General features: G+C 44.6%; 1 protein-coding gene across 6 annotated transcripts in view; it reads left to right on the top strand.

Moving 5' to 3' along the window:
• myo1b (myosin IB) overlaps positions 1-21,257 on the top strand; it is a 158,441-nt gene that overhangs the window by 131,095 nt on the left and 6,089 nt on the right. The window contains exons 20-30 of one of the 6 annotated variants that reach the window (XM_080412833.1): positions 2,612-2,761; positions 3,547-3,615; positions 4,402-4,488; positions 6,222-6,308; positions 8,452-8,538; positions 10,427-10,513; positions 12,461-12,535; positions 13,966-14,100; positions 16,189-16,295; positions 16,806-16,938; positions 17,736-17,888. In XM_080412833.1, the coding sequence (XP_080268959.1) occupies positions 2,612-2,761; positions 3,547-3,615; positions 4,402-4,488; positions 6,222-6,308; positions 8,452-8,538; positions 10,427-10,513; positions 12,461-12,535; positions 13,966-14,100; positions 16,189-16,295; positions 16,806-16,938; positions 17,736-17,888 (1,170 nt within the window). The remainder of the gene's footprint in view (positions 1-2,611; positions 2,762-3,546; positions 3,616-4,401; positions 4,489-6,221; positions 6,309-8,451; positions 8,539-10,426; positions 10,514-12,460; positions 12,536-13,965; positions 14,101-16,188; positions 16,296-16,805; positions 16,939-17,735; positions 17,889-21,257) is intronic. The other 5 variants (XM_080412834.1, XM_080412835.1, XM_080412836.1 and 2 more) reach the window with 5 other exon arrangements.

Here is a 21,257-nt window from a genome sequence, read left to right as displayed (position 1 = left end):
CACACACACACACACACACACACACACACACACACACACAGCATACAGAAATGTATTGCTACGTATGTCACATTGCGACTTGGGAAAACTAGCTTACAAAACCACAAAAATACTCATTTGCTGTTATAAATTGTTATGGTATACAGGTATACACATGTAGGCAAGGGTATACAGCTTTTTGAAACAAATAGCAGCAATCATTTCAGGATTCTGCAAGTCATCCCCCCCCCCTTTCCCTCCCTCTCTTTCAATACACATATGATAAGAGAGAACAAAAGCCTTAAAGCCTTAAACAACCAGCATCAGTCACCCCGTTGATTCTGGGTAGATTAGATACTGTAAGAGTTGTGAATGATTGAATGGACTGAGTTCATGCATGCTGTGTTCTCACATCAACCACTTGAACCCCCAAATGTCTATTGGGGGGGTGGGGGGGGCATTCATTAAAAGAAAAAAAACAATCTACAAGCTCGTAACGCGTTGCAATGCAACGCGTTGTAGGCTTGTAGATCGGCTTGTATCACACTTGCAACTGAGGTCCATTTTACTAAGTCTAGAGGGTTTAAGATGTTAGGAGCGTTCAGCGGCAGGATGGGGGGGGGGGTCTCTTTCTCACTGCAGCCCCCCCCCCCCCTCTCTCTCTCTCTCTCCAGCAATTAGTGTGTAAGTAACATTGTGGGAACACATGGTTCCACTCAGCCGCCTGGCCCAGCCGGCCTGGGACCCACTTCTTATTTAACGCTCTTACAGGAGCTTTTAAAACCTGTAGCACCGGATCACACCCCCCAGCAGGCAGACACGGAGACAGACAGACAGGCAGGGAGACAGACAGGTAGACAGGCAGAGAGACAGACAGGTAGACAGGCAGACAGGCAGAGAGACAGACAGGTAGACAGGCAGACAGGCAGAGAGACAGACAGGTAGACAGGCAGACAGACAGAGAGACAGACAGGTAGACAGGCAGACAGGCAGAGAGACAGACAGGTAGACAGGCAGACAGGCAGAGAGACAGACAGGTAGACAGGCAGACAGACAGAGAGACAGACAGGTAGACAGGCAGACAGGCAGAGAGACAGACAGGTAGACAGGCAGACAGACAGAGAGACAGACAGGTAGACAGGCAGAGAGACAGACAGGTAGACAGGCAGACAGACAGACAGGTAGACAGGTAGACAGGCAGACAGGCAGAGAGACAGACAGGCAGAGAGACAGACAGGTAGACAGGCAGACAGACAGAGAGACAGACAGGTAGACAGGCAGACAGGCAGAGAGACAGACAGGTAGACAGGCAGACAGACAGAGAGACAGACAGGTAGACAGGCAGACAGGCAGAGAGACAGACAGGTAGACAGGCAGACAGACAGAGAGACAGACAGGCAGACAGGCAGACAGGCAGGGAGACAGACAGGTAGACAGGCAGACAGGCTGCAGCCTCAAGAGACCCAACAAGACGTGTAACAACATGATCTCAACGCTATTATGACGGGGATTTCCATCCATGACTGATATCTTTATATAAGATAACATGATGGGCCTTATCTCTGCCTTACGTCTCTCCAGCTGCACGCACACACACACACACACACACACACACACACACACACACACACACAGGTTAGGTGTTACTATACTCGTGAGGACATACACATTTTAGGACGGCATTGAAAATAGGTGAAACAATAGCCGATCTGTACAAGCTGCGGCGCTTTGTGACCTTGTAGATCGGCTATTTGTTGGTCTGTGATATATCGACCCACGACTTGTTGAAAGTTGAAAAGGGGTTAAACTCTTCTTAACTGCAACCCCTAAACCTAACCTCTTAACTCTTTCAGTGCCAAGAGTATTTTCATAAAGTACTCCCCCAGTGCCAGCAATTTGCGTTTTATTTTATTTTTTTATTTTGTAATTTTTCATTCAAATAAATGATCTGATTGGGTTTTTAAACCCATAATACAGTTCTACCAGTAGAGAGCAACAAATCGACACATTGATGATCTCGCTGGCTCACTCGCCCCCTCCCAAACAGGCTCACGTCACATCCGGTCATAACCGGATGTTGACATTTTTGACAATCGTTGATCGGGCTAAATTACGATGTGATACACGACTACGATGACTGATCGTCACCCAGACCAAAGAGAGTAGACGTGGACCTCTCCGTTCGCTTTTTATACCGTGTGAAAAACCGTGACTTTCCCTATTCTGGCCAAAAATGAGAACCGGAAACGGAATCTGCGTCATGAAACCGGAACCCAATGAGTCTGAAGGAGTCAGGAAGCGAAAGTGATCATGAAAAATAAACAGTATAGCGCGACCACAGTCAAAAGTAAAAACTCGGGATTTCTCGTGCTGGCACTGAGGGTACTCGGGAAAAACTCGGGATATCTCGGGGCGTGGCACTGAGAGAGTTAAATGCCTAATCCTACCCCTGAATCCCTTACATCAACAGTGTGCTCGCTGCAGCAGCATGCAGCTGTATGTTGATGTATATGTAGATGATATACTGTAGATGATATGTATACTGTAAGAGGTTTCTACCCCGACAGCAGTGATAATATTTGCGCGTTGCGTTGTCTTCCGTAAACCCCTCCCCCCCTCCCCCCCCCCTCAGCTCTTCTTCTTGGAGGAGCGGAGGAGACAGTGCCTGGAGGACCTGGCCACGCTCATCCAGAAGATCTACCGCGGCTGGAAGTGTCGCACCGAGTTCCTGCTGCTGAAGAAGAGCCAGGTGGTGGTGGCGGCGTGGTACCGGCGCTACGCGGTGAGACACCGGACCAAAAAAAAACGCACACGTTCTACTACCTTAACCCATTGAATCCAGGGAATGCGTCTGTGTGTCATTTTGAGATTTCTTTGGCTGTTCAAAAATGGCAGATGTAGCGCAGCATCGAGTGTCCGATGCCGCGCTATGAGCTTGTAGATCTGCTATTTGTTTTTTAACCCATTAAGACCTGAGGCGATTCTTTAAATCCTAAAATCTAAAACATTTATTTTCAAGATTAAAACAAAATAGCAGATCTACAAGCTCATAGAGCTCTATGAGCTTGTAGATCTGCTATTTTTGAATAGCCAAAGAAATCTAAAGTGACACAGATGCGTTCGATCGTGAAAATGTGTGCAAATTTTGAATATATTTTTTAAGCAAAAATGTGTAAAATATGTTGTTCCAGGGACCCCTCAGGGACCCCCCAGAAGCAACGATTTGAGTTACAAATGTTCACTTAAAAAATATACATATTCAAAGATTTGCACACATTTTCAAGATTAAAAAAAAATAGCAGATCTACAAGCTCATAGCGGAGCTTGTATATCTGCTATTTTTGAATAGCCAAAGAAATATTTAAATGACACAGATGCGTTCCTGGTCTTAATGGGTTAACCACTTAAACCCCAGCATCTATATTGTGGGGAAAAGCTTTCGCAGGAAAATAGCCGATCTACAAGCTCACAACGTGTTGCAACGCGGCGCGTTGTGAGCTTGTCGATCTGCTATTTACAGCGAAAGCTTTTACCACTATAACAGTTTTTCCGTCTCAATCTCAACAGCAACAAAAGAAATATCAGAAGATCAAGAGCGCCACCATCAGGGTGCAGTCCTTCACCAGAGGATGGAAGGTAAATCCGCTATGTTTCTATTTCTTTTAATAAGCGTTCATTAAATCCAGGCAAAAAGTTGGAAATAATCGTGATATTGGGGGGGGGGGGGGGGCATTCTATAATGCTGCCACCATAATGTGAAATGACCCACCAAAAACCTGTTAACTCATTCAGTGCCATTGACGTGTTTGACGTGTTTTTCAGCAATGGCGCAACGTGCCAATGACGTTTTTTGAAGAAAAAAAAATATATATATATTATATATATAATTTTTTTTGGAAAAAGAAAATTGCTGCTCCATTCACTTCTTGTTTAACGTATTACTTAAAAAGGCTGTATCTCGGCTCCTGTGTACTTTTTTTTTACTATGTATTTTTGGCCGAGACATGCTACTTTCAAAGGCGAAAAAAATTGAACGGGGATGATATATTTTTTTCTTTTCGCGGAAGCACAGTGATCGATCATACTGGAGATAAATATTATGTGACTACTTGAAAAAGGTAAGAAAATTGAAAAATCGGTGGCACAGTACGGAATATTTGTTTTATTTAATTGCCACTGAATGAGTTAAAGATCTCTACTCCCTATATATATATACCCAAACTCAAGACTAAACAAAAAAAATGGCTGAGTTCAGAATACAAGTGAGCATATAGTTTAACTCCTCGAACACCTTGGTAGTAGCATCCTCTGCCCCCCCCCCCCGCCCCTCCTATACCTGTTGATGCTACTAGCCCCCCCCCCCCCCCGCCCAGGCCTTAGTGCCAAGACATGACAAAGTGTTGATCATGTCTAAACCTCCAGGCCCGCAAGATCCTCAGGGAGCTGAAATACCAGAAGAGATGCCAGGAAGCGGTCACCACCATCGCAGCCTACTGGCACGGCACCCAGGTACCCACTCAGACCACCATGGAACCATGGAACCATGGAACCATGGAACCATCACGTCTTGGAACGCATCTGTCATTTTAGATTTCTTTGGCTATCCAATCATAGCAGGGAGCACGGTGGCGCAGTCGGTAGCGCTGTGGCCTCACAGCTAGAAGGTCCTGGGTGTCGATTCCCGCCGGGGACGCTGTGGGCGCTGGGGGCGTGTTCTCTCCTCCGCGTCGTCGGCGCCCATGCCCTAGGTGGGGTTGGTGAAAGGGCCTTTCTGTGTGGAGTTTGCATGTTCTCCCCGTGTCCCCTAGGGTAGTTAATACCCTCACAAAAACATGTAGTAATCCTGGTCTCTATACTGACTCCCCCTGGTCAGCCGGGGCGCCTGATGGAGGGGAAAGGAACTGGTTGGAATAACGTGTTCCTTCCACACGCTACGTCAGGTGATAAGAAGCGGTCTGCTCGCTCCTCATGCATTAAAGGAGGCATGAGCTCAGTTCTGGGCTCTCCCTAGTATAGGCTGGCAGAGGGAGAGTAGCGCCCAGGATTACATCTCATGAGCTTGTAGATCTGCATTTTTTTTTCATCGTGAAAATGTGTGCAAATCTTTGAATATATATATTATTTTTTTAAGCGAACATTTGTAACTCAAATCTTTGCTTCTAGGGGGGTCCCTGGAACAACATATTTTACTAATGTTCGCTTTAAGAAATATATATTCAATTCAATTTGCCCACATTTTCACCTATTTCATCTATAGCATATCTACAAGCTCATAGCGTGGCACGCTATATCTGCTATTTTTGAATAGCCAATGTATAAAAGAATGGTTAGAGCTCAAATCTAAAATGACAGAGATGCATTTCCTGCTTGAATGGTTTAACTATTTCAACTCCATACGTTGTTCAGCGGAGTCCCACAGGGCTCTATACTAGTAACCTTTATTTTCTCTACATTACATTATTATCTTCACTGAAAATGGCTGATCGACAAGCTCAGAACGAAGCTCAGTTGTGGGCTTGTAGATCTGTTATTTTCAAGTGAAGGTTTTCCCCAGAATAAGGATGTTGGGGTTAATAAATACACTTGGGTCCTAGCGTTCCTACTCTGGGGGGGGGGGGGGGGCAGATCTACGAGCTCACAATGTATCGCAACACGTTACTTTGTGAGCTTATAGATCGGCTATTTTCGGTAAAGAGATTTGGTGTAGAGGTGGAAAGGGGGGGGGGGGGGCTAGTATAGATCCCTGGGGGACTCCGTATCTAGGGTTTAAGTGGTTAAAATGTCTTTTCTACAGGATTATTATTTTATCATTTTTATCTTCCAGTGACTGATCCAGACATTTTGCAGAATTCCAACCGAGCATTTTTACTCTTGAAATACAACTTGCAGCACTTCTTATTTTATGTTGTTATCAACGTTAATGCTTTTCACTCACAGTGAACTGAACTCCCATCTTAACGACAGAGGCAGCAAAGCCTCAGCTCAGTATTATGAGAAAAGTGTTTTCTCCACAAACAAAAGCTTGGCCCAGCATTTTATCTCACTGTCATTTTCTCCTCTTAATCCTCCTGTACGGTGGCTGATCACACACACACTGCTTCATTTCTCTATTTATTTCCCCCCTCTCTCTCCTCTCCTCTCCTCTCCTCTCCTTTACTTTCATTTGCCTTTCTTCTGCTCTGTTGTTTTCCTCTAATCACCTCCTCCTCCACCTCCTCCTCCACACCTCCTCCTGCCTCCAGGCTCGGATGGAGCTGAGACGTCTAAAGCAGGAGGCGCGGAATAAACACGCGGTGACAGTTATTTGGGCGTACTGGCAGGGGACCAAGGTATTTCAACCCCCCCCACAGCCTGCCATCATAGTGTTGTCGTCCCATCCATGCCAACTGTCCTGTCCCTGTCCCTGTCCTCCCCTGTCTCCCCAACATCTCGTCTCATCATCATCATCCCACCTGGAAACTGACCACTAGAGTTTAAGACCCATCAATGTCCCCCCCGTCCCCCCGTCCCCCCGTCTGTCTGTCGTCCACTGCTCTGTCTAACGTTCCCCTTCATCTGCGTTTTATACTCATCCTGTGTGATTGTTGCTCTAGGTGGCATTTTGGGGTTTTTATGTTGGAGGTTGACCCACTAACATACTCTATGATTTGTTTTGTTTTGTTTTGACTCATGGCTTTACAAAATAACAATGTAGACATCAAACCATGTTCCAGTATGGGCTCCCTTTTCATTTATTTGAATTGGCGTTTTCAGTTTTGTCCCCTATAATCTATAATATGTGATTCATGTTAAATTCGCTGAATTTAACACGAATCCTTTCATTCTGTTGTAATGTTGACATAAATCAATGCATTTTCGACACATTTCATGGCGGACTTGGATTCTCCAGTGTGAGCTTTCGTTTCGACACAGACAGAACACATTAGGAAGTGTTTCGTCATATTTTCATATATAGAACTGGATGGATTAAGCCATCACGGAATAGGCTTTACATGAAATTTCGGTGAAGACCCGCCTTTACGCTCGCCTGGTTATGTCCTGACATCATACTGAGAACCAACTCTACTCTATAACTGTCCACCAACACACCAGGGGGGATTTAAGCAGTATCCATGTGATCATGACCACATCATAAACACATATGGCAGCACTTGTTACTGCCTCAGGGCCTGGATGTAATAATCCTCTCAGTCAGTGTAGTGCAGTATATATATATATATATATATATATATATATATATATATATATATATATATACTTATACGGTAGCTTTTAAGCTCACCATAAGAGAGTTGTACAGTATATATTAAGTCCAATCAGAACCATATACCCTCCCTGATAGAGGAAGACTAGATCAAAGGCGTTATCTCTTTAGCGTCTAAGCTTTTAGAGTGACTTTAAGTATGTCCTTGGGTAATTGTTACTCGTTGTCTTTATCTCGGGGTGCAATGACTCCGTGTCCGATAAGAATCAAAGAGCTTCTGCTGACTCATCGTATGTAAGACATCAAGGTACGTTACGTGACCAAAAGCAAAGTCATGGAGCTTGGCACACGTTTACAAAATGTATCGGAGAGAAATAATTAGCAGTCTTCAGTACTTTGCCGTTGTTGGCGAGGCCAAAGACAATTTATCAGCCCACTATCTCTCTAACATCATTGATAATAATAATAATAATACTCCTAACGATTTCCTATTGCTTCACTGCAGTGTGCTTTACTGTATTCTGCTTAGTGTTGATTTTGACAGCACATTTTGTCATAGTCTTTTGACTAAAATTCCATTTAGTTTTTGTCATATTTTAGTAATCTGAAATGTTTCAGTTTTTGTCTAGTTTTAGTCGAATAAATATCATAAGATCTTAGTCGACTAAATCTACAGTTGATTTAGTCGACTATAATGTATGTTGGTGGTGCCTTGATGGCGTCGTAATGTCTGATTTGACACTTGGTTGCATGCTGAAAATAGACGATCTACAAGCTCACAATGCGTCGCAGCGAGACGGTAGCGAGCTTGTAGATCTGCTATTTTCAGAGCGCAACACCCGAGCGCAACCAAACGTAAATTGTCTTTTAGTTCTACTGGATCTCTTCTCCACTAGATCCCTCACTAACACTTTAGTCTAGTTTTAATTTGTTGACGAAATGTAAATACATTTAGTCTTGGTTTCAGTCATCATAGCTTAGTTTTTATTTAGTTTTCGTCAGTGAAAAAAAGGTAGTCGATGACTGATGCTGCTCAGTGCCTGTTGGCCGACCGAGTGCCTTTTGGGGTTTTCAGTTGCAGCTTTAATGTCTTCTATTTGGTCCCATTTTCAGCTTTTCTTCGTGTTTGTGTTTTTTTTGTTGTTTTTACACCCACTCAACGACACCCTCCTGGGACAGTGACAGTTAATTGAATGCCATTGAAATTAACCTCCCACCCACTCCCCCTCCCTCCCTCCCTCACCACCTCCCACCACCCCCCCCACCAGGCCCGGCGAGAGCTCCGTCAGCTGAAGGAAGAGGCCAGGAATAAGCACGCCGTGTCGGTCATTTGGGCCGGTTGGCAGGGCACTAAGGTATTTGAGGAAAAATACAAAAAAAACTCTGTCGACGTCCGTGTGAGCCGCCTCCCATCAACCCCCCCCTCTCCCCAGAGCCAGACCCCCCCCACCCCACCCCACCCGCAGCATTATCAATTTATCCATGTCCCCCCCAACCCCAATGCCAACCCATTACCACCATGTCCCCCCCAACCCCAACGCCAACCCATTACCACCATCTCATTTTTAATAGATGACAAGGTCTCCTGCATGCTTGAAAAAACAAACCAAAAGAAAACACAGGGGTCTTTGCTCTTTGGACCAAAACATCCCCCACCCCACCCAGTCCTTCTCTCTGCATGCCAGTCTGACACCAAGTATATCTGATGACAAGTGAAGTACTTTGCTTGCAGACCGGTCGAGTAGCGAGTGACCGTCGGGTCGTAGTGATGTGTCGTTCATGATCGATTCGTTCAAAAGAACTACGGTAGTTCATTCGCCGTGAACGTGAACGAGCTCGTTCACTGGCGACGTAAAAAAAAAACGCTCCCGCGATGGTGTTTTACGCACATTATAAAACATACATTAACCACTTTAGCCCTATTTTATACCTAGGCTATTTGAAAATAGCCGATCTACAAGCTCACAATGCGTCGCATCGCGACGCATTGTGAGCTTGTAGATCGGCTATTTTCAAATATGTTAGTACTTTTACTTTTGGTACTTTAAGTGTATATTTTGATGCCAATACTTTTGTACTTTTACTCGAGTACATTTTGAACACTAGAAAATAGCGTTACTGAACGCGAACGCGAACGAATCATTTGAACGAATCATTGCCGTGAACGAAATCGTTGCAGTCACCTTTTTAAGCCGCTTCTCCTACCATGATGTCACTGGATTATAGACCTTCTCCATCGGGGGGGTGGGTGGGGGGGGGGGGGGGGGGTAGGTGTTGCTGCTATATTCTATTCTACATCTAGTAGAGTATCTCAGCGAACAGTGTCTGTGTGCCCCCTCCCCCCCTCTACCACATGGCAGCCCCCCCCCCCCCCCCCGCCTCCCCCCCATCCCCGTCAAACATCCAGTCACAGGCACAAAACATCCGTCGTGGGCCCTCACTGGCTCGATGCCATGACGACGGGGCTGAGTTTGGGGTGTTGCATCGTTTTTAACTCCATATATACCTGAACCTGAACCTCCAGCATGATGCCTGCTGTCTGCACGCCCTCTGTGACCTCTGTGACCTCTGCACAGTGTTTAACGCATGTTTACATTACAGCTTGCTTGCTGAGTTGAACTAAAACTTTTTTTTTTTTTTTTTGTGTTGTGTTGTGTTGTGTTGTGTTGTGTTGTGTTGTGTCGGCCCTTTTGAGGGAACCTCGGTTCTTCCTCAGGGTTTGTTTCAACATCCAATGAAAAGTCTTGTTTCACTCACACAGATGTCTGAACATCCAATGAAAAGTCTTGTTTCACTCACACAGATGTCTGAACATCCAATGAAAAGTCTTGTTTCACTCACACAGATGTCTGAACATCCAATGAAAAGTCTTGTTTCACTCACACAGACGCTGCACGGATAACGGGTCATCGTCATGTGACCCCACAGTGTTCGGTCTTCCACTAATTATTCATTAGTCATTAGTCTTCTCCCCTTGCAAGATTGGACCAGGACTTTTCATTTCCTTGGCTATCAGACTGTGTGTGTGTGTGTGTGTGTGTGTGTGTGTGTGTGTGTGTGTGTGTGTGTGTGTGTGTGTGTGTGTGTGTGTGTGTGTGATGTGTGATGTGTTTTGCTGTGTGTGTGCGCGTGTACACCAACTCAAAGCAAGATGGACGTCATCTCACCTCCTGCACTTCCACAACTTTCCTCCCTTTCCTCCTCTTGGTTTCCCGCTCATCCTCTCCCTGCCTCCCCTGACAGGCTCGCAGGGAACTGAAGCGGCTGAAGGAAGAGGCCCGGCGTAAGCACGCGGTCGCTGTGATTTGGGCCTACTGGCAGGGACTCAAGGTACCTTCCAGCCCCCCGCGGCCCCCCCCCCCCCCCCAAGACACTAACTAACTACCCATCCTCATTACCCCCCCCCCCCTCCTCCGCACTGTCCTGTGCCTTTTGTTTCATTGTCATATCCAGCCTGGGCCTTTAAGTGTTGATTTTGTCGACTAAAACTACGAGGAAAAATGTCCGTCGACTACCTTTTTACACTGACGAAAACTAAATAAAAACTAAGCTATGACGACTAAAACTAAGACTAAATATATGGACAATTGTGTCAACAAATTCAGCTTGTAGATCTGCTATTTTCAGCATGCAACCAAGTGTAAAATCATCCATCACGACGCTATCAAGGCACCGCCAACATACATTATAGTCGACTAAATCAACTGTAGATTTAGTCGACTATAATCTTATGATGTTTAGTCGACTAAAACTAGACAAACAAAAACTAAAACATTTCAGATGAATAAAATATGACTAAAACTAAATGGAATTTTATTTCTAAAACTAAATAAAAATCAGCACTGGGCCTTAGCACATCAACCCTAGCGTCGCTGTAACGGGCGTCACGTGGCATAATAGGCAAAATAGAGGATTGGCAATGTTTTGGTGAAGAGAATTGGAGGCAAAAAAACAAGAGGGGACCAAGTATAGATCCCTGGGGGACACCGGGCTCTGAAGAAGGGTTTATCCTCTGGATCTTTGGTGCCTTTCTGTCTGCCAGTCAGGTGTGTTTGTTTTAGTTGTTGACCTGCAAATCAGCATGACCTCCATCCAGCCCTCCCTCCCTGCCCGCACGCTCTCTTTGCCCGGGCACAACGCGGCGAGGAGAGAGAGGATGCAAATGTGTTGCATGAGGCGAGGTGGACGACCGCAATATTCCTCTCCCCCATATTCTGTGAAGTTAAACCTCGCCCTGTAAATCCCCCAATCCCCCCTGCTTTAGATAAGCTGACTGGATAATTGAGTGACAGATGCTTTTTTTTAAATGTATTATTATCCTCTCCTCGGTTCCTGAAGGCCACAGCCCCTCCCTCAGCAGTCCGGCCTAAAGCTACTGACCCTGATTCATATGGCAGAGGCTTTCTGTGTTCTGTTCTCGTTCTCTCTCTCTCATTCTCTCTGTCATTCTCTCTCTGTCATTCTCTCTCTGTCATTCTCTCTCTCTCTCTCTCTCTCTCTCTCTCTCTCTCTCTCTCTCTCTCTCTCTCTCTCTCTCTCTCTCTCTCTCTCTCTCTCTCTGTCATTCTCTCTCTCTCATATTCGTTCTCTCTCTCTGCCATCTCATATTCTCTCTCTCTCTCTGCATGCTGAGCTGTGACACTAACCCCTTTATAGTAACCCTGTTTTTTGTTGCAAACTGTTTCTATCACATTCATTTAACTTTTTTTTTATTAGATGTCTGCGCTGTGTATGTCCTACTGTACATTATTGTTGGTTATAGGTCTGTTGTGCTTTTATGTGTATTTTTAGATGAATAATTGACATTATGAACGTGTCCTAACAGTAACAACTGTGACCATAATCCACTCATTGTGTTGAACAGAACCAAATGCACCTTTCTCTCCCGGTGTGTCTGTCTGTGACTCCATGTGTGTGATTAAAGTTTACTAGCATGAAGGTCGTTTGTGTGATTAAAGTTTACTAGCATGAAGGTCATTTGCCCTGTCATTATGTCAGTGGCGTTTCAGCCGTTAAATCGGGGTCAATCCTGTTGTATCTGAGTGGGAAGAAACGGCTGTCATTTTACCTTTTTATTTCCTTCTCCAGTTGTTCTCCGTCAGAATACATGGTCAATGTCTGTCACTAACCCAGACGTCTGTCCTTCTATAGCGTCCTGTTTGTTTGTGTCGCTGCCTGTCGTCCTGCTGGTCTGTCTCACTGTTTCTGCCCCGTTCCAAATACAATGAACCAACCAGGTAGTTGACAAAGTGTCGTATTTATCGTTGGTATAAACAGGTCCGTCGGGAATATAGGAAGTTCTTCAGAGCCAACGCCGGCAAAAAGATCTACGACTTCACCATCCAGAGAATTGTAAGTAAGAAGGGATTAAAAACTGTTATTAAAAAACTGTTTTTAAAAAACTGTTTTTAAAAAACTGATATTATAAACTGTTATAAAAACTGTTAATTATCCAAATGAATACAATACGCCAGTGGTTCTCAAAGTGAGGTCCGGGGACCCCAGGGGTCCTTGGAAGCGTTCCAGGGGGTCCCCAGCTAAATGTGTTTAATACAGCATCTTAGGGGTGTGCCTATACACTAATTTCATGAAACGATACAATACGATATTGGGCTCACGACATCGATACGATGTCGATACGATACGATATATGGCACTTTTTTATTATGAAAATATATGGGGGGGGGAAAGCAAATGCAAACAAATATTTCTGTTTTGCATTATTCAGACATGCAAACTTGTAGCTTTTCAGCTACAATAGCCGTTTTGAATCCAAATAGGGCAATAGTGTGACACCTGACCCGAAAAAAACCAACATGCTGTCACCCTTTAGTCTCCTCTGGGGGTCCCTGGCACAAACTCTTTTCAGATGGGAGGGGGTCCGCTAGCCTGCCAATGCCAGGCTAGGGGTCAACGGCCAAATACATGTCAGTTTTTTGGGGGACATGAAAGCGTTTGAGAACCACTTCAATACGCCGCCAAACAATACTTAGTCTAATAATAAAGGTGCCAAGTGGAACCAAAACTGGTTCTTCAGAGTGATGCCATAGAAGAACCATTTTTGGTTCCAGAAAGAACCTTTCAGACCATTTATTTGAATGGTTCTATAAAGAACCCGAACACCTTAAACCGTATAAACTTCATCAACGGGCTGAAATGTGTTTGTCGAACATAGCGGATCTACAAGCTCACAACGTGTCGCACGCGAACATATATTTTTTAAAGCGAACAAACATTTGTCAAATATTTGTTCCAGGGACCCCCAGAAGCAAAGGTTTGAGTTACAAATGTTTGTTTTAAAAAATATATATCATTTGCACAAATGTTCACGATTTTTCAAATAATGGCTACAAGAATAAAAAAAATAGCTACCAGCTCATAGCGTGGCACTCGGTGCGCTATAAGGATAAGGATAATTCCTTTTAACAGGTCGTTCATGAAAGTCCTTGCGGTCTTGTTTCCAATGAGAACCTGTGAGCAATTGGGGTTAAGAGTCTTGCTCAGGGACAAATTTCATATCATCGGCACATATGCTGGGATAGCCTGGAATCGAACCTGGGGCAACCAGGGCCTCTGGTTCCCTAGGCGGGCTCACTAACCACTCAGCTATGGCCGCCCCTTGAGCTATGAGCTGGTAGATCTGCTATTTTTGAATAGCCAAAGAAATCAATAAAATGACAGAGACGCGTCCCCGGATTGAATGGGTTGAGAAGCATTATTTGTCTGTGTAATCATATGGTGTCATGCTTTAGTAATGCTGTGTGTTGTCCATGTACCTCCAGATGCAGAAGTACTTCCTGGGCCTGAAGCAGACGGTCCCCTCCATGTCCCCCGTAGACAAGAAGTGGCCCAGCAGACCCTACCTCTTCCTGGACGCAACGCACACACAACTCAGGGCCATCTTCCATCTCTGGAGGGTCCGTCTGATATAACAACACTGTGACCGGCCCTAATAATTAGCCCCAATTAAAGACCAATGTATACTTTGTGGTACGATTGTGTCGCGCATCAGTAATTGCCGATCGGAGGCACGGTGAACGCAGTCGGTAGCGCTGTCGCCTCACAGCTAGAAGGTCCTGGGTTTGATTCCCGCCGGGGACGCTGTGGGCGCTGGGGGGGCGTGTCCTCTCCGCCGCGTCGTCAGTGCCCATACCCTAGGTGGGGTTGGTGAAAGGGTCTTTCTGTGTGGAGTTTGCATGTTCTCCCCGTGTCTCGTAGGGTAGGTACCCTCACAAAAAACATGCAGTAATCCTGGTCTCTATACTGCCTCCTCCTGGTCAGCCGGGGCGCCTGATGGAGGGGAAAGGAACTGGTTGGAATAACGTGTTCCTTCCACGCGCTACGTCCTACCGGGGAAACTCCCCCCTGTCAGGTGACAAGAAGCTACGTCCTACCGGGGAAACTCCTCCCTGTCAGGTGATAAGAAGCTACGTCCTACCGGGGAAACTCCCCCCTGTCAGGTGATAAGAAGCGGTCTGCTAGCTCCTCATGCATTGAAGGAGGCATGAGCTCAGTTCTGGCCTCTCCCTAGGCTGGCAGAGGGAGAGTAGCGCCCAGGATTACATAGGCAATTGGCACTGGGTGAAACCATGGGTTAAAAAGAAAAAATAAATTTCCGATCTATAAGCTCCATGTGAGCTTGTAGATCTGCATGGGACATCCCCCCTACGATGGAGCCTAACCATACCATGAGCATTAGTGACGACCAACTCAGTCAGGAACACTCACCTCACAAGTAGATTTAACCATTTATTGCAACAAATGGAATACAGTTAAACTTGGCGTTAAATGGCTCCGCTCTTTAAGATGTTCCCTACATTTTCCTAAGCAGCATGCTAAGCTAAATCAGGGAACGCTGTGCAAAAGCCCCCCACAGGTAAGAGCGGGCCCATAGCAAGACATGTAATCAGATTAACTTGAGTCATATGCAAACTTGAATGCAGTTTAACATAAAAGCCATAGAACGTTGAATTCAGCTTAGAGTGAGACAATGAAAGCGTAGATCCAGTGAAGGAGGGAGACGTATTTAAAGGGACCGCCTTGTTGAGGGAATGAGGTGTGATTGGTGTGTAGGAAAGCGTGACTGATTGAAAGCAGCTGGGGGCGTATATGACTCCTGTCCTGTGCCCTGCATGAACTAACGTGATGCTTCTTTTATATGAAGATATGTTGAAGTCGTCCTTTAAGCGTTATAATACTGTACTTTACAGTCACTCCGTTGTATGGCAGTTTACCAAACCTGCCGACCTGATGATGTCACAGCCCTCCTCTGAGACACAGAGACAGTAGACAGAAATTGTGCCATCTTATAATTATGGATAGAAAACAGGTGAAGTGGTCCTTTAACCACGGGTGTACTTCGTTGTACAATGAATTGATTGATTGATTGAATATTGTATTAGGCAAAAAATGTAAAATAGCATATTTAAAAAACTTCTACTGTCTAAAAGTCCTTGCGGTCTTGTTTCCAATAAGGTCCTTGGTATTCAATTCATAGACATATATAGTGGCATTACAGTTCAAATATCAATAAAAAAAAACAGAAAAAGATAACATTATGTACAAACAAAAAATAAAATAGGGGGAAAAAATTAAATAAAGTCTATATGTAATAGAACAGGGGGGTGGGGGCGTCTGTCTAATGGGGAAATAGTACTACCTCCTTTTTTGTCCTCCTGAAAGGTGAATTTTCAGGGCTGTTTTAAATGAGCCCAGCGAACTGCACTTTTTGAGGGATGGGGTTAGACTATTCCAAACCTGGGTGGCAGTGCCGTAGAAGGAGAATTTGCCCATGTTTGTTTTATGGGTGGGTGGTACCAGACCGTTGTTAACGCTCCCTCTAGTTTTGTGACTGTGGGTGTCGCTAACTTTTTGGAGGTATGGCGGAAATTGGATGATTTTGGACATCGTCTATTTTCTTATGTGTTTTGATTGTGTATAAGTTCCTTCTACTACTATTACTATGTTTGTTGTGTAAACTTGTGTTTGCGTCATGTGCGTCACAGTGCAAGAAGTACAGGAGCCAGTTCACAGACGAGAAGAAAGCCGTTTATGAGGAGAAACTGGAGGCTAGTGAGATCTTCAAAGACAAGAAGGCTCTTTATCCCAGCAGGTACACACTTCATAGTCTTTACCCCAGCAGGTACACACTTCATAGTCTTTACCCCAGCAGGTACACACTTCATAGTCTTTACCCCAGCAGGTACACACTTCATCTGCTCTCTGTCTGTCATACAGTAGTTTTTAATGGAAACATACATATTCCACTCATCCATGACAGCATTGATGAGGGGGGTCTTTTCTTAACCACTTAAGCCCTGTATACTTGTATTCCTGGGGCCCATTCTCTGTGTGTCTCAGTGTTTTACAGCAGATCTGCAAGCTCAAAGCGCAGCACTCGGTGCCGCGCTTTGAGCTTGTAGATCTGCTATTTTTGAATAAAAATAGCAGTGTTTGATGCCGTGGTTCTGTGTGTCTCAGTTCATGGTTCTGTGTGTCTCAGTGTTTGATGCTGTGGTTCTGTGTGTCTCAGTGCTTGATGCTGTGGTTCTGTGTCTCTCAGTGTTTGATGCTGTGGTTCTGTGTGTCTCAGTGCTTGATTCTGTGGTTCTGTGTGTCTCAGTGTGTGTCAGCCGTTCAAAGGAGACTACTTGGAGATCGGCAAGAACCCCAAGTACCAGAAACTGAACAGCGCCGTGGAAGAGAAGGTTCTACTGGCCGACGTGGTCAACAAGATCAACAGGGCCAACGGCAAGGTGACCAATAATGCACACGCCATACATCTGGTGTGTGTGTGTGTGTGTGTGTGTGTGTGTGTGTGTGTGTGTGTGTGTGTGTGTGTGTGTGTGTGTGTGTGTGTGTGTGTGTGTGTGTGTGTGTGTGTGTGTGTGTGTGTGTGTGTGTGTGTGTGTGTGTGCAAAAACATTTTTAGCATGTCTAAACAGGAGATTATTATACCGTACGAGAGATGTACCTTTTGCCAAACGCATTCTTTATTGTGTTCGGATCCCCGTAAGCTGCCACGGTCACTGTTCTTCCTGGGGTTTCACACAAAACAACACAACATGCAAATAATACAAACAAACAACAACTGACACTCGTCAGTCTCTAAACCCAAGTTACACTTTTAAAATCCAAGTGATAATTAGAAAACGATAACAGGTTAAACACCATGTTAAACACCATGATGCACAAACATGTTGACATCATTCCAGTTGTGTGGTCTCTCAAATAATAACTGTGTAAGTGATTTTTATTGAGTGCCAAAAACATTAGTTTTTCCTTCACAGCATCAGGAGATATCATGTTTAGAATATTAAGACTCCCATCCACTTCCTGGTTAACTTATTACTTTAAAAGCCTGTATCTCAGCTCCTGTGTACTTTTTTTTTTTACTATGTATTTTTGACTATTTTCAACTGGCTGCAACTTTGGAATAGATTACTATTATGTTTGGTTTTGGAAGATCCAAATAAGCCAAGTGTACCTGTCTGGTTTGATTACTATGGTTTTATAGATCCGATTTAACTCATTGATCTCCGCCGGTTCCCAGGGTGCAACGCGAATCTTCCTGTTGACCAAGAACAGTTTTGTCCTGGCCGACCAGAAGACGGGCCAGGTGAAGTCCAGCGTCCCTCTGCCCGACCTGGCCAGCATCTCAGTCAGCACCCAGAGTGACGGCTTCTTCGCCCTCAAGCTCAAAGAGGTGAGGACTAAGGACAGACCCCTAACCCCTACCCTAACCCTCAAGCTCAAAGAGGTGAGGACTAAGGACAGACCCCCTAACCCCTACCCTAACCCTCAAGCTCAAAGAGGTGAGGACTAAGGACAGACCCCCTAACCCTAAGGACTAAGGACAGACCCCTACCCTAACCCCTACCCTAACCCTCAAGCTCAAAGAGGTGAGGACTAAAGACAGACCCCCTAACCCCTACCCTAACCCTCAAGCTCAAAGAGGTGAGGACTAAGGACAGACCCCCTAACCCTAAGGACTAAGGACAGACCCCTACCCTAACCCCTACACTAACCCTCAAGCTCAAAGAGGTGAGGACTAAGGACAGACCCCCTAACCCCTACCCTAACCCTCAAGCTCAAAGAGGTAAGGACTAAGGACAGACCCCCTAACCCTAACCCCTACCCTAACCCTCAAGCTCAAAGAGGTAAGGACTAAGGACAGACCCCCTAACCCTAACCCTAACCCTCAAGCTCAAAGAGGTAAGGACTAAGGACAGACCCCCTAACCCTAACCCCTACCCTAACCCTCAAGCTCAAAGAGGTGAGGACTAAGGACAGACCCCCTAACCCCTACCCTAACCCTCAAGCTCAAAGAGGTGAGGACTAAGGACAGACCCCCGAAATGTGTTTTCCGAGCCATACATCCATATTCTGGGCAATGGGCATGTCATAATAGGCAAATAGCAGATCTACAAGCTCACAGCATTGAGCTTTTAGATCATACCAACCATACTGCGCCAGACCCAGTGTTGATTTTGACAGAACATTTTGATTTAGTTTTAGTCACAGTCTTTTGAATAAAATTCCATTTAGTTTTAGTCATATTTTAGTCATTCTGAAATGTTTTAGTTTTTGTCTAGTTTTAGTCGACTAAATATCATAAGATTATAGTCGACTAAATCTACAGTTGATTTAGTCGACTATAATGTATGTTGGCGGTGCCTTGATGGCGTCGTAATGGCTGATTTTACACTTGGTTGCATTCTGAAAATAGCAGATCTATAACCCCACAAGTTGTGAGCTTGTAGATCTGCTATTTTCAGAGCGCAACCAAACATAAAATGACTTTTAGTTCTACTGGATCTCTTCTCCACTAGATCACTCACTAACATTTTAGTTTTGATTTGTTGACGAAATTGTCAATATATTTAGTCTTAGGTTTAGTCATCATAGCTTCGTTTTTATTTCGTTTTTATTTCGTTTTTATTTCGTTTTTGTCAGTGAAAAAAGTTAGTCGACAAACATGTTTTGTCATAGTTTTAATCAACACTAGCAGACCCCAGAAACGTATTCACCCCATGAACCCCTATAGCCATACATGGGCATGTCATAATAGGCCAATAGCAGATCTACAAGCTCACAGCATGAGCATGATATGTGTTTTGGTGTAGAGGGGGGGGGGGGGGAAAGGAGGGGACCAAGCATAGACCCCTGGAGGACCCCGTCAACTAGGTATATTGAGTTAAAGTGATTAAAGTGTCAAATGCATTCATAGGATGTGAATGTGATGGTGTTTTTACGGGCGTGGCTCTGCAGGAGCTCTCCGTGGCCCCGTGGGGCCACAATGGAAACAAGCCTTTGGCTTTGTGTTGTTTTTATCCATTGTGGCGTTTTTAATTAGTCGTACTATTGTACTTTAAAGCATGCGTTCTCAACTGATTATGAACCAGGGACCTCCACCCTGACTGAGAATCAACCTGGGGACCACTGTTGTGTTGGGAGGGGGGATATGGGCGTGGTGTGGGGGGAAAAGCTTGAAATTAAATAGTGACCGTTAAGGCCTTAAATTTAATTTGTTAATTCGAGGTGAATTAAATCAAGCCCTTAACACATTGACCGCCAGAGGTTAATCTCATAATGTACTCACCAGTGCCAACGTTTTATTGTTGTTTTTTGTTTTTTTCACGTCGCCATAGACCTTGTTAAAATCCTTAAGATTGAGCCGTACACGGTCTGTTTACATCGGCGACATCTCCCTGCATGTACCAGTCCAAACCGCGTGTCAAACGGAGCCGCCATGTTTGAGTTCTGACCGTTTATGTTAACATGGGAAATGCGAGGATGAAAAACTACATAGGTTTACAGGGCTTTTTGTGTACGACTTAGAATGGAGGCAGACGGGAAACAAAAAACGGGATCGCACTTCCGGTCGACTTCGGGTGGTGTTACACTGAAAATGGTCCCCCTAGAAAATTGAAAAAAAAAAAAAAATCGAAAAAAAGGAAAAAGCACCACAGCCCGTAGGCTACGGGATCGGCGCTTAACCGTTGGATTTAACGGCCCGTAGAACTACGGGCCCGGCGGTCAATGTGTTAACAGTCATTATTTAACTGAGATATGCTAGTGGTCCAGAGCTCAGAAAAGATTGAGAACCACTGATCCATTCCTTTCCCTTGGTTGCCCCTATTCTGTTCTCTTAACCTTCCATATCAAACTTATTCTGTTCTCTTAACCATATTAAACTCATGTTAACTGATTCATTGCAACATATGTATGAGCAAGCACATGCGATATGATACGGGCACATTTCCTACTAATGATGACTCAACCAGGTAAACCGGTACGGGTTCAGTTTCCCTTGAAATTCTAACTCCCATTTCTGTGGAAGTTCTTGACATCCGACTTCCAAGTAACTGACAACATTGATGCGTCGTCATACGTCATACTGTTTCTCAACTAGTGGTCGATAAAATAAAATATAATACAAACCTTCACTTTCCTACATTACTAAATGCATGGTCAGGGACCACATGCAATACCTTCACGGACCACCAGTGGTCCACGGACCACCAGTTGAAAACCCATGCTTTAACCCATTAAGACCTGGAACGCATCTGTGTCACTTTTTCATTTGAGTTTAAAAGCATTATTTTACACTTTGGCTATTCAAAAATAGCAGATCTACAAGCTCGTAGCGCGGCACCGAGTGCCGCGCTATGAGCTTGTAGATCTGCTATTTTTGAAAAATCATGAAAATGGGTGCAAATCTTTGAATATATATTGTTTAAAGCAAACATTTTTAACTCTATATTCTTTGCTTCTGGGGGGTCCCTGGAACAAAACATTTTGAGATGGGGGTCGGCGGCCAAATACATATAATTGTGGGGGTCCTTGAGATGAAAAAGTTTGAGCACCACTGACATAGAAACCTACGTTTTTTCTCAGAATACTGTCGGGATTTAGAAGACATTTGTAGAATCGGCTTCAGGTCTTAATGGGTTAAAGAAATGTCAATAAAAGATAGTCGATTCAATTCCGTTCAAATGAGTCTTTTTTTTTGTCACTTTGTACCCCTTTTTTCTCCCCAATGTAGTCGTTATGCCAATGAATTCCTCCCACA

Source organism: Gymnoscopelus braueri, assembly GCF_963280865.1.
Source record: "Gymnoscopelus braueri genome assembly, chromosome: 18".
NCBI classification, from domain to species: Eukaryota; Metazoa; Chordata; class Actinopteri; order Myctophiformes; family Myctophidae; genus Gymnoscopelus; species Gymnoscopelus braueri.
This window is presented reverse-complemented; position numbering and strand designations above follow the sequence as displayed.